We start from the raw sequence: 12,951 nt of genomic DNA, 5'->3' as shown, positions 1-12,951 counted from the left end.
TCCGGATTCTCCGGTTTCCTCCTACACTCCAAAGACATCTAGATTGTGAGCCCCAATGGGGACAGTGATGATGACATCTGTAAAGCGCTGTGGAATTAATGGCGCAATATCAGTAAAATAAATAAAACACGGAACCAGAGTAATCGCCTCACGTCGTCCACAAGATTTTTTCTCCTATTTTTCAGTACATTAGATAACAAAATGAATGGCGTCATTCAAAACTACAGCTCGCCCCACAAAAAAAAACAAATCCTCATATGTTGATGGAAAAAAAAAGTTATGGCTTATCGAAGAAACGGAGTAAAAACGCAAAAGAGAAAAAGATGGCTCCAGCATGAAGGGCTTAATATAAGGACTATTTTTAGGGGGTCTGTTCTGAATTCTGAAGTTAAGTTTGGGATCTTGTAAGGGGGCTGCGCTGAGGTTTGCTGTTACTATAGAGGTTCGGATAGAGCAGCTGTCCCTAGCAACCAATCAGATTGTAGCTTCTATTTTCCCAGCTCTAGTTAACACTTGAAAGAAGAGATCTGATTGGTTAGTTCCGATAGTGGACGCGACCTCAGCTTTCTGACCGCAGCGTGGCGGTCGCTTCCCGTCATGCTCCGGGCAATTTCGAGTCTTCCGGAAGTGCATTATGGGAAATGTAGTTTTTAAGCGTGTGACGAATGAGGGGGTGTCTCTTGCGGGCGCGGTCCCGACACCGGTAGGTGGGCCGGGGGTACGCGCCCGAGATAGAGAGAGGCTGTCAGAGGCAGAGACAGGAGGGGAAGAGACAGCAAGGCACAGAGCGCTGTGCTATAGACTATTATATGTGATAGGGAGAGACAGCCGGGACTGCACGGGAGAATTAGCAGAGAGCGGAGGAGGATGACAGAGAGATTATCAGCTGAGAAGAGACAGGCCTGCCACACAGCAATGTGAGGAGAGGTTACACACAGGAGACAGTGACAGGCCTACTCCAGAGACAGCCGAGAGCGCATTGTCAGCAGGCGAGGCCGGGACATGGCGAGCAAGTGACAGACGCCGAGAGTGACACCTGCCTGGCCGCCACCAGAGACGTCCCACCATGTCAGCACCACGGGGTCCGAACAAGCTGTCCAGCACCGAGCGTCCTGTCCGAGGTACCAGCGCCTGACCCCACTGACACCGATACCACTGCCCGATCCTGCCGCCTGACCCCACCGATCCCGCCCCCTGACCCCACTGACACCGATCCCGCCGCCTGTCCCCACTGACACCGATCCCGCCGCCTGACCCCACTGACACCAATCCCACCGACTGACCCCACTGACACCGATACCACTGCCCGATCCTGCCGCCTGACCCCACCGATACCACCACCACCTGACCCCACCGATACCGCCGCCTGACCCCACTGACACCGATCCCACCGACTGACCCCACTGACACCGATACCACTGCCCGATCCTGCCGCCTGACCCCACCGATCCCGCCGCCTGTCCCCACTGACACCGATCCCGCCGCCTGTCCCCACCGACACCGATCCCGCCGCCTGTCCCCACTGACACCGATCCCGCCGCCTGTCCCCACTGACACCGATACCGCCGCCTGACCCCACTGACACCGATCCCACCGACTGACCCCATTGACACCGATACCGCCGCCTGACCCCACCGATACCACCACCGCCTGACCCCACTGACACCGATCCCGCTGCCTGAGACCGATACCACCTCCTGCTGACCCCACTGATACGATCCCGCCTCCTGACCCCACTGATGCCACCGCCTGACCCCACTGATACGATCCGGACACTGATGCCACCGCCTGACCCCACTGAAACCGATCTCGCCGCCTGACCCCACTGGAACCGATGCCGCACCCTGACCCCACTGATACCGATGCCGCCCCCTGACCCCACTGATACCGATGCCGCCCCCTGACCCCACTGATACCGATGCCGCCCCCTGACCCCACTGACACCGATACCACTGCCCGATCCTGCCGCCTGACCCCACCGATACCACCACCACCTGACCCCACCGATCCCGCCGCCTGTCCCCACTGACACCGATCCCGCCGCCTGTCCCCACTGACACCGATCCCGCCGCCTGTCCCCACTGACACCGATCCCGCCGCCTGTCCCCACTGACACCGATCCCGCCGCCTGTCCCCACTGACACCGATCCCGCCGCCTGTCCCCACTGACACCGATCCCGCCGCCTGACCCCACTGACACCGATACCGCCGCCTGACCCCACTGACACCGATCCCACCGACTGACCCCACTGACACCGATACCACTGCCCGATCCTGCCGCCTGACCCCACCGATACCACCACCACCTGACCCCACCGATCCCGCCGCCTGTCCCCACTGACACCGATACCGCCGCCTGACCCCACTGACACCGATCCCGCCGACTGACCCCACTGACACCGATACCACTGCCCGATCCTGCCGCCTGACCCCACCGATACCACCACCACCTGACCCCACCGATCCCGCCCCCTGACCCCACTGACACCGATACCGCCGCCTGTCCCCACTGACACCGATACCGCCGCCTGTCCCCACTGACACCGATACCGCCGCCTGACCCCACTGACACCGATCCCACCGACTGACCCCATTGACACCGATACCGCCGCCTGACCCCACCGATACCACCACCGCCTGACCCCACTGACACCGATCCCGCTGCCTGAGACCGATACCACCTCCTGCTGACCCCACTGATACGGTCCCGCCTCCTGACCCCACTGATGCCACCGCCTGACCCCACTGATACGATCCGGACACTGATGCCACCGCCTGACCCCACTGAAACCGATCTCGCCGCCTGACCCCACTGGAACCGATGCCGCCCCCTGACCCCACTGATACCGATGCCGCCCCCTGACCCCACTGATACCGATGCCGCCCCCTGACCCCACTGATACCGATGCCGCCCCCTGACCCCACTGATACCGATGCCGCCCCCTGACCCCACTGATACCGATGCCGCCCCCTGACCCCACTGATACCGATGCCGCCCCCTGACCCCACTGATACCGATGCCGCCCCCTGACCCCACTGACACCGATACCACTGCCCGATCCTGCCGCCTGACCCCACCGATACCACCACCACCTGACCCCACCGATCCCGCCGCCTGTCCCCACTGACACCGATACCGCCGCCTGACCCCACTGACACCGATACCGCCGCCTGACCCCACTGACACCGATACCGCCGCCTGACCCCACTGACACCGATCCCACCGACTGACCCCACTGACACCGATACCACTGCCCGATCCTGCCGCCTGACCCCACCGATACCACCACCACCTGACCCCACCGATCCCGCCGCCTGTCCCCACTGACACCGATCCCGCCGCCTGTCCCCACTGACACCGATCCCGCCGCCTGTCCCCACTGACACCGATACCGCCGCCTGACCCCACTGACACCGATACCGCCGCCTGACCCCACTGACACCGATCCCGCCGACTGACCCCACTGACACCGATACCACTGCCCGATCCTGCCGCCTGACCCCACCGATACCACCACCACCTGACCCCACCGATCCCGCCCCCTGACCCCACTGACACCGATACCGCCGCCTGTCCCCACTGACACCGATACCGCCGCCTGTCCCCACTGACACCGATACCGCCGCCTGACCCCACTGACACCGATCCCACCGACTGACCCCATTGACACCGATACCGCCGCCTGACCCCACCGATACCACCACCGCCTGACCCCACTGACACCGATCCCGCTGCCTGAGACCGATACCACCTCCTGCTGACCCCACTGATACGGTCCCGCCTCCTGACCCCACTGATGCCACCGCCTGACCCCACTGATACGATCCGGACACTGATGCCACCGCCTGACCCCACTGAAACCGATCTCGCCGCCTGACCCCACTGGAACCGATGCCGCCCCCTGACCCCACTGATACCGATGCCGCCCCCTGACCCCACTGATACCGATGCCGCCCCCTGACCCCACTGATACCGATGCCGCCCCCTGACCCCACTGATACCGATGCCGCCCCCTGACCCCACTGATACCGATGCCGCCCCCTGACCCCACTGATACCGATGCCGCCTCCTGACCCCACTGATACCGAACCTGCCGCCTGACCCCACTGATACCGCCTCCTGATCCCAGTGATACCGACCGATGCCACCTCTGACCCTTGTGCATCTGTGAGGACTAGTCCAATAGGGACAGTGTCTCCGTCTCCGGCATTGCATGGACCGGCCCTTGATTTGATGCTGTGCTGTGCAATGCTACATTTTCTGCAGTGTTGGTGTTGTAGGGAAATTGAGCACCTGTAGACAGGACCCCCTGGTCGGGTTAGGACCCTTCTATTGATAGTGAAGCTTTTCCCATACTAACATCTAATTGTACTGATCTTTGTTTTGATCGGAGCAATTTCCTTTACCAATCCTTACAGAAAATCTCAGTTTTAGGAAATTCTGGAAAACTCCATCAGATCAGGAGTCTATGCTCAGCTTGAACCATCACAGATGATTGTGGACCCTCATAGGAAACCATCAGTGACCCCTGATGACTGCATTTCCGTGACCTGATGACCTTTGTGACCACAGTAGTTATTTCCCACTGATCTGACCCCCTACTAAAACAACCACCTGTAAATTAAGTACAGCTGATGAGCACTGAGGCTCCTCTTAGCATCCTTCATCCATAGGCTTTCTCTAGTAGATGCCTACTGCTATGTTGTTTATCTCATGATTGGTGTTAATTACCTGGTATTGTCCTCCTTTCTAACCCATAGCTGTTTCATTCATTATCCCATAGTTTGTCTTAATTAAGGCCCCCAGGCAAGGTCGGTCAAATCCACGAAGCAGTCCAAGCATCTGATATGTCTGGGGAGCTTCAGATTCTCCTCCACGGGCATGTTGAATTTGGTGGTTGACACTAGTTTATTTCCCTCTCTTAAAATGCATGCACGCTCTGTTGATCTGAGTGTGCATGTGTATGCGAGGTCAGGAGGCATTTCTATTAGCTGAAAGTGCTTTTGACCGACAACTTTTTAGGGTGCATTGGTCACCCATGATTGCTCCTATCTATTTACAGTGCTGTCATTTTTAACTACTGGCCCCATGGTCGGTTATAATTACTCAGCCGGGCCCATTCCTAGCTATTGACATCATGACATTTGTCAGGTGCTGGACCGTAGATGTTACTTTCTATTCAGTTTGGTCTTAGATATGCCAGCAGTTTACAGCATGGTCTTAGTTTTGAGGTTTTTCTCATGGTTGGTCCTAGTAAGTCACCTGTAGCTGTTCCTAGCAGTCTGCAGCTGGTCCTACTAACTCATGGGTTGAATTTAACATTTCTGGCCCTAACTACTCACCCATGGTGGTTCCACTTTTTCGACAGCATGGCCTTTGCTAGCTACCTCCCCATCTGTTGATTCTAGTACATGTTGGGCCTAGTTGCTCCCCCATGGTCATTCCTAATAGTTTACTACCACAAGGCTTTTCTCAGTTACCTACCATTGGTTACGCCTTGCTCTATATTTTATGACATGTCATTCTGGCATCTAACCTTTGGCATTTCCTGTCCATTCATTCCGCCATTTGACTGTTTTTTAAAGGGGAATTGTCAAGTGATGGCGCGAATCAATATGTTATGTGATCACTTTTCATGAGTGGCGGGCCAACCTATGGGACCCCCACCTACCCTGAGAATGAACGGACCCAGTGTTGGTGTAGCGCTGCATCCTTCTGATTGTTTTACCTCTGCACAGCATCACCCTGTCTGACCTCTGCGCAGCCACGTTCAAGTAAATGGGACCTTGCTTATAAGGAAAACTTACACGGGGACTTAGAGCCATACGAGTGCTGTGGCCCCTTTTATTTTATGATCCTAGATTCCCAGTGTTATTGCATGTACCAGCGATATATTTGCCATCACTTCACAAGAAACCCCTTTTAAGGACACTTACCCGTTAATTACATTCATTTTTGAGATGATGATTGACAGCTCCTGTGGTCACCATTACTCCCCCACCTCGCCCAGCCTCATGAATTACAGATCTGCCCCAGAATTATAGTGCCGTGTCTCCTGCTCCCAACTAGGTGGCCATATTTTTTGTCCTTTTTCTAGAAGTTGGGCAAGTATTGACGTAAACAGAGCTCTGTGTTTTTGCTTCCCTGGTGCTATGATTTACAGTAAGCAGAACACAAAAGCCTCCTGTTCTTCCTTGGCGCTGTACACCTGCGTTCACATCCGCACTCCTGCGTTCACATCCGCACGCCCGGGGATTGCCTGGCATAGTATAACTGCACACAGATTGGCAAAGCAAAGTAGCAGCTTTGGTGGAGACTTATAGGACTTTATGTAGTGTGGCATAGATCACTCCCGATACCTTATTACCCTATAATAATGATAGGATGTTAGGATATTGCTTCAAATAAGCTTTACTTACTTTAGTTCGTGATGGCTTATTGCTAGGATATGATATCACTGACTGATTAATGGGGGTCCGACTATCAAGGCCCAAATGATTATCCTTGCACCCACGGCACAGCCCCAATTAACATGATCCAGGAGCCCCGCTGTTCGATCTGATGCCAGATCATCACCGGTAATATTCTAGTCCTATGTCATGTGGAAATAAGCCTTTAATTAGTAAGGAGTGTCCTATCCCCCGGTTGACTTATTCAAACCAGGACGGTGGTAAAGTTATATGACCTCTCTAAGGCTCTGTTCACATTTATGTTTCTCACTATATAAGCATACATCACTAATATGGTCCTATTGGAGAGACATGCATGGTGCACGGTGTACTCTTATTGCTGTATACTTTTGTATGGTATAACGGATTATACTACGCTAATCAGTACTGGATAAAAAAAAAGGTTTACCTGCCTGATGGAGGCCAGAAGGACACTCTTTTTGGCCTCCCGTTGATTGAATGGAGCCATATGGCGTAACATGTGTGGTTGGATTTACTTTGGCAGTACTGTGTATATTTCTACAGTGGATTGCTAAGACGAGCATTGCAGCAACCATAAAGCCCGATCTGGCTACTGGGGCAAGGACTTGGTCATGTACGGAGTAGAAAATGAACTTGGTTCAGAGGTGCTTAAAGGGAACCTGTTACGTACAAAAATGCTGTTAAGTTGCAGGTAAATAGCGCTAAAATCCTGCCTGGCTGCCTTAGTGAAAATGCAGCTACAGGGGGAAAATGTTATATCCACCCTGCAGCCACTTGCTTCCAGTTATCGGGGCGGTGCAGGGTGCGGTTACAATCACCGTTCTCTGCACAGTGAGCGCTGCACTAATCACTAGCCAGGACTTTGATTGACAGCCTGTACTGCAGCGTGTGTGTGCAGAGCGAGCTGTCAATCAAAGTGCTGATCACATCCGCTGACTGTGTCGTGAGCTGTGATTGTAGCTGCTCCCTGATGACTGGACGTGAGCGGCTGCAGGGAGGAAATAAGTTCATGTTCTCCCAGCTGCCGCTCTTCCAGTAAGACGGCTAGGCCGAGTTTTAACGCTATTTGCCTGCAGATTAACCCTATATCTGCAAATAAATAACCTTTTTGGACATGACAGGTTTCCTTTAATGTAGAGTTTGCAAAAAGTTAGAAAATCTTTGCATTATTAGCACAATCCTTTACAGTGTGATGCGGCCTCTCTGGTGGTCTATGGGTGTCATACACTTTAAAGTTGCCTGAATCTGCTGTCTGACCATCTGATGTGTATTTGGGTCTCCCATCTCTCCCCCCCAGGATGGAGTATGTCATATTATAATGCCACTTTATCTTTGCTCCCGCACCAGAGATGACGTCTGGCAGCAGATTACTCCACTTTTCTGTTTGAAGACACATGAATGCTCAGCCGAGATGATCGTTCATCTATACGGGGGAGTTGTGTCCACAGCCATCTAAGGTGTATGGTTATTGTTAAATTAACACCACGTATGCCGCACAGGACGTACCCCATACATTAGCTCAGTGTCATCGGATCGTTATGAACGAGCGTTCAGTATGGCTGAAAATCATCAACTTTGTCTGATATGTATGCACCTTTTTAGAGGGGTGTTACATCAGCCCCCTGTCATGTTTGGTTTGGATTTAGGGCACAATCTGCCGGTGCTTGCACTTTCCTGACAGGTTACACCTCATTAGAGGTGAAGATGTGATCATATCTGAGTTCGTTTTTTGCTGGATCCTTTCCAGCCAGACAGGAACCCATGAAGTACCTATCACATTAAAATGTATTTTTTTTTTTTTTTGGATGAAAGTCTTTCACGCGCTGTCAGATATGACCTAGTTTTCCCATAAATTGCTTGCATTTGGAATACATTTTCCGCCGCGGTGCTCTGTATAAGACGACTATCCCAAAGACAGTTCTCTGCAGGGTAATCTACCTGCTCTGTGTCCCTGATCAGGGATCTCCCTCCCTCCCTCCTGACTCACTAATAGGATTTCCTGCCCTCCTCCCCCACACACGGCAGCTTTGCTCCGAGGTGTGTGTGTGTGTGTGTGTGTGTGGAGCGGCTTTAAAGTGTCTCTATCCCCATGTAATCCTCCCCCTGGTAGGACGGATGCAGCATGGGGACAGGTAACTGCTAGCCAACCCATGACGGGGGGCATCATGCACGGACATGTGGAAGAAGCGAACGGGATCCTCATTACTCCGACTCCTGTGCCCCCCTAGAAGGCGAGGATATGGTATGGGGGAAATTTGGGGTGTAGTAGTGAGGGCGGTGTGCTCCCTCAGTCTCGTCATTACCTTGGTACCCATCATTTGCCCAATTGCAAGGACAATTTGCAGGTATCTCCCTGTTTCCAGACTGCACCCCTCCAATAGGTGGCACTAGAGAGACGGCTTTCTTTCACCTGTAGTAGGAAATCTAATTTGCTTACTTTTTTTCCCAGCACGCATTACCTGGCTTATAAGCCTTCCTAAACCATCTGGTGGTCTCCACAAGGAGAAGCAGTAGCCCCCCTTAGCGCCATGAAACATGGGCTCACATGAGCGGCTACCTTTCCTCTGACTTCTTACCCTGGTTGGCTGACTTCTGTTATTCATTCTCTTTTCTGTTTTTGGTACTCGTATCCTGACGTTAGGAAAGTATATCTGTTTTATTGCCATCATTGGGCCATAAAATCTTCCTTCTCGGCCATAAAATGAGTATCGTCATACAATGAAACCTTCTGGGTTATCTGGGATAATAAAAAACACGGCTGATTTTTTTTTTACAAAACCAGTGTAGACAGGCGTGATGGCGCTGGTTATGGAGTCGCATGGCAATAGCTGTAATTCCAAATTGTGACCCATTAGATTGGACCCATTAGACCTTAGAAAAGTATATCTGTTTTATTGCCATCATTGGGCCATAAAATCTTCCTTCTCTGCCATAAAATCAGTATTGTCATACAATGAAAACTTCTGGGTTATCCGGGATTAGAAAAAAACATGGGTGATTTTTTACAAAACCAGTGTAGACAGGCGTGTTGGCGCTGGTTATGGAGTCACATGGCAATAGCTGTAATTCCAAATTGTGACACATTTGGTAACGCGTGGAGTAATGCGGATGAGGAACATCCATGTGCTTCTTCCTTCTATAGGGACACCACATAGAAACCTTAAAGGAGTTGTCCATTGAAAACAAAACCTTTTTTCCCAAAATCAGCTTCACCCCTCTGCACAGATTATGTGTAGATTTCAGCTCTGTTCCATTCACTTCAGTAAAGCTGCACTGCAATACCAGACACATCCCAAGGATGGGGGTGGCGCTGTTTTTTGTTTTTTTTTAAAGCGGCAGTCATGGTTTTACTAATTCTGAAAATCCCTTAAATGGCACATCGTGCTATACTGTACCTTTTTGGTTACTTTTTTTTTTTATTTGCTAACCAAAAGCATGGTGTAAAAATGGCTTTAGAAGGACCCCCTTGGCAGGGCAGGACCCTTTCATTGATGTATTTGTAATAAGAACATAGTAAAATCTCAATCTTGTGATCAGGGAGGTCCCAATGGTCTAACTCCTAGCGATCAGCAAGATCTTTTGCCCAGTTGGATATAACCCTTTACTGTACTCATAAATAGGAATGGACCCATGAGAATAACATCTGTACATGTGGCATTTTGTTGCATACAGTGCCTTGAAAAAGTATTCATACCCTGTGTACTTTTCCACATTTTTTCACCCACAAACTTACGGTAAATGTATTTTATTTGGATTTTATGTGATCTACCAACACCTAAGTACCAAGTATTTGTGAAGTAGAGGAGCATTGCAAGGCTTAAGTCTCCTCACCTTGGTATGTCAGGCTTGACATGTCACTCTCTGCAAGGAGAAACGTTACTCCTTGGATCCTGAAGTGTAAAGGGTATGATGCATGATTTTCTAATTATTTTAAAAGTATAATAAATATGAAAATTGTGAGGTGCATTTGTATTCAGCCCTCCTGAATCAATACTTTGTAGGACCACCTTTCACTACAATTACTGCTACAAGTCTTTTAGGTTATGTCTCTACCAGCTTTGCCCATTTTTCTTTGCACATTCACTCTCTCTCACTCAGGAGATTGGATGGAGGCATCTGTGATCAGCAATTTTCAAGTCTTGTCAAAGATTCTCAATGGGATTTAGGGCTGGACTGTGACGGGCCCATTTCCACACATGAGTATGCTGTGATCTAAACCATCCATTCTAGCTCTGGCAGGATGTTTAGAGTCATTGTCCTGCTGGAAGGTGAATCTGCCCCCCAGTCTCAAATCTTTTCCAGCCTGTAACAGGTTTTCCTCCAGTATTGACCCTGAATTTATCTCCACCCATCTCTCCATCAACTCTGATCAGCTTCTCTGTCCCTGCTAAAGAAAAGCATCCCCACAACATGTTTCCACCACCATGTTTGATGGTGGGGATGGTGTTTTGTGGTTGATGTGCAATGTTAGTTTTCTGCCAAACATAATGTTTTTCATTTAGCCCAAAAAGTTCTACTTTGGTCTCATCTGACCAGAGCACCTTCTTCCACATGCTCGATGTGTCCCCTACATGGCTTTTTGCAAACGGAACTTCTTATGGCTTGCTTTAAAAATGACTTTCTTCTTGCCACACTCCCATAAAGGCCAGATTTGTAGAGTATACGACTAATGGTTGTCCTGTGGACAGATTCTCCCACCTGAGCTATGGATCTCTGCAGCTCCTCTGGAGTGACCATGGGCTTTCTGGCTGTTTCTCCAGTTGTGTTCTCCTTGCTTGGGATGTTAGTTTAGGTGTACGACCATGTCTTGGTAGGTTTGCAGTTGTCATGCTACTTCCATTTTTTGATGATGGATTGAACAGTGCTCCGCGAGATGTTCAGAGCCTAGGTTATTTTTCTAGAACCTAACCCTGTTTTACTCTTCTCCACAACTTTATCCCTGACCTGTCTGGTGTGTTCCTTGGTTTTCATGATGCTGTTTGATCCCTGATGTTTTCACACAAACCTGAGACCTTCACAGGACATCTGGAGGCAATTGGTCACCAAGGATTTTATTTAGGGGTATCAGACTACAGGGGACTGAATACAAATTCACCTCATAATTTTCAGATTTCTATTTTTAAAATAATTGGAAAACCATGTATCACTTCACAAATCCTTGGTACTTTGTGTTGGTATATCACATAAAATCCCAATAAAATACCTTTAGATTTCTGGGTGTAACATGAAAAAATGTGGAAAAGTTCACGGGGTATGGCTACTTCTTCAAGTCACTGTACGGATGTCATATAAGGCCCTAATTGATGTTGCAACTGGTAAATGTATGGCCGCCCGCTTCCCCCTTGGTCCTGGCAGGAGTTTCATCTGCCTGACCTGTAGTGATCATCTGATCGTCAGCAAATAATTTGGAGATGGGTCAACCCAAATTGCACATCAATTCTGAAATTCTCTAACATTGTGTATGTGTTGCCTGTGGAGGTCCAGACCGGGCAACGTTGGACGAGTGAAGGAAGTGGTCAAAACTTCTCAACCACATTTATCAATTGGTGAAAGCCCCAGCAGATATGTTCCATTCAATGTTATCTTCCATGTGACCGCTGCAGCTATTGCATAGTAATGTACATGTATCATACTGCCAAGGAGCTGGTATACAGTATATACCATGTAGCAGATACTGCCTACATCTGTCTACACATATGTTGGAAGCAGGAAAAGGGGCAAACATAAGGATCTGAGTGTCGATGATGAGGTCCAAATTGTATTAGCTAGACAACATGATCAAAGCATCTCCAAAATGACAAGACTTGTGAAGTGTTCCCAACATGAACTGGTTGGTACTTACCAAAAGTAGACCAAGGAAGAACTGGTGAACTGTCATCAGGGTCATGTGCGCCCAAGGCTCATTGATGTCCTATCCCACAAAAAGGAGACTATGGAAAGGTTGCAGAAAAAAGTTACTGCTGGCTGTGATGGGAATGTGTCAGGGCATGCAGGACTTACTGTGTATGGGGCCCATGGTTCCCACTGTCCACCTCCCAAAAGCTGCACGTGAGCATCAGGAATGGAGCAATAGAAGAAGTTGTCTGGTCTGATGAATCGTGTTTTACATCCTGTGGACAGCCGGGTGTGACACTTACCTGGGAAGAGTTGACACTGGGATGAGCTATGAGAAGAAAACAAACTGCGAAAGTGTTGATGGTCTGGGAAATAATCTGCTGGGAAATCTTGGATTCTGGCATCAGGTGGATATTACACTTCACCTACCAAAACAGTGAAGTCCCTTTCTTCTTAGATGGCTGTTTCCTCTTCCAGCAGGATAATGCCCCTGCCACATTAGAGACCTTGCCAGGAATGGTGAGAGGAACATAGCAAAGAGATGAAGGTGATGACTTGTGTCCAGATCCCCCAGATCTCAGGCCGTCCGATCAACTGTGGGATGTGGTGAAAAACAAGTCCGATCTGTGAAGGCCGAACTGAGCAACGTACTGGACGTATAGGATCTGCCGCTAACGTCTAGTG

General features: G+C 50.3%; 1 protein-coding gene across 2 annotated transcripts in view; it reads left to right on the top strand.

Annotated features, from left to right (window-relative positions):
- Positions 1-584: 584 nt before the first annotated feature.
- PPP3CC (protein phosphatase 3 catalytic subunit gamma) overlaps positions 585-12,951 on the top strand; it is a 59,665-nt gene continuing 47,298 nt past the window's right edge. The window contains exon 1 of one of the 2 annotated variants that reach the window (XM_073654040.1): positions 585-703. Coding sequence is in view for 1 of the 2 variants with exons in the window: in XM_073654038.1 (XP_073510139.1) it covers positions 1,067-1,121 (55 nt within the window). In the remaining variant the exon portion in view is untranslated. Of the gene's footprint in view, positions 1,122-12,951 lie in introns of both variants that reach the window. The other variant, XM_073654038.1, reaches the window with a different exon arrangement.

Source organism: Phyllobates terribilis, unplaced genomic scaffold (assembly GCF_046119375.1).
Source record: "Phyllobates terribilis strain yellow unplaced genomic scaffold, ASM4611937v1 Scaffold_11__3_contigs__length_659146591, whole genome shotgun sequence".
NCBI lineage: Eukaryota > Metazoa > Chordata > Amphibia > Anura > Dendrobatidae > Phyllobates > Phyllobates terribilis.
This window is presented reverse-complemented; position numbering and strand designations above follow the sequence as displayed.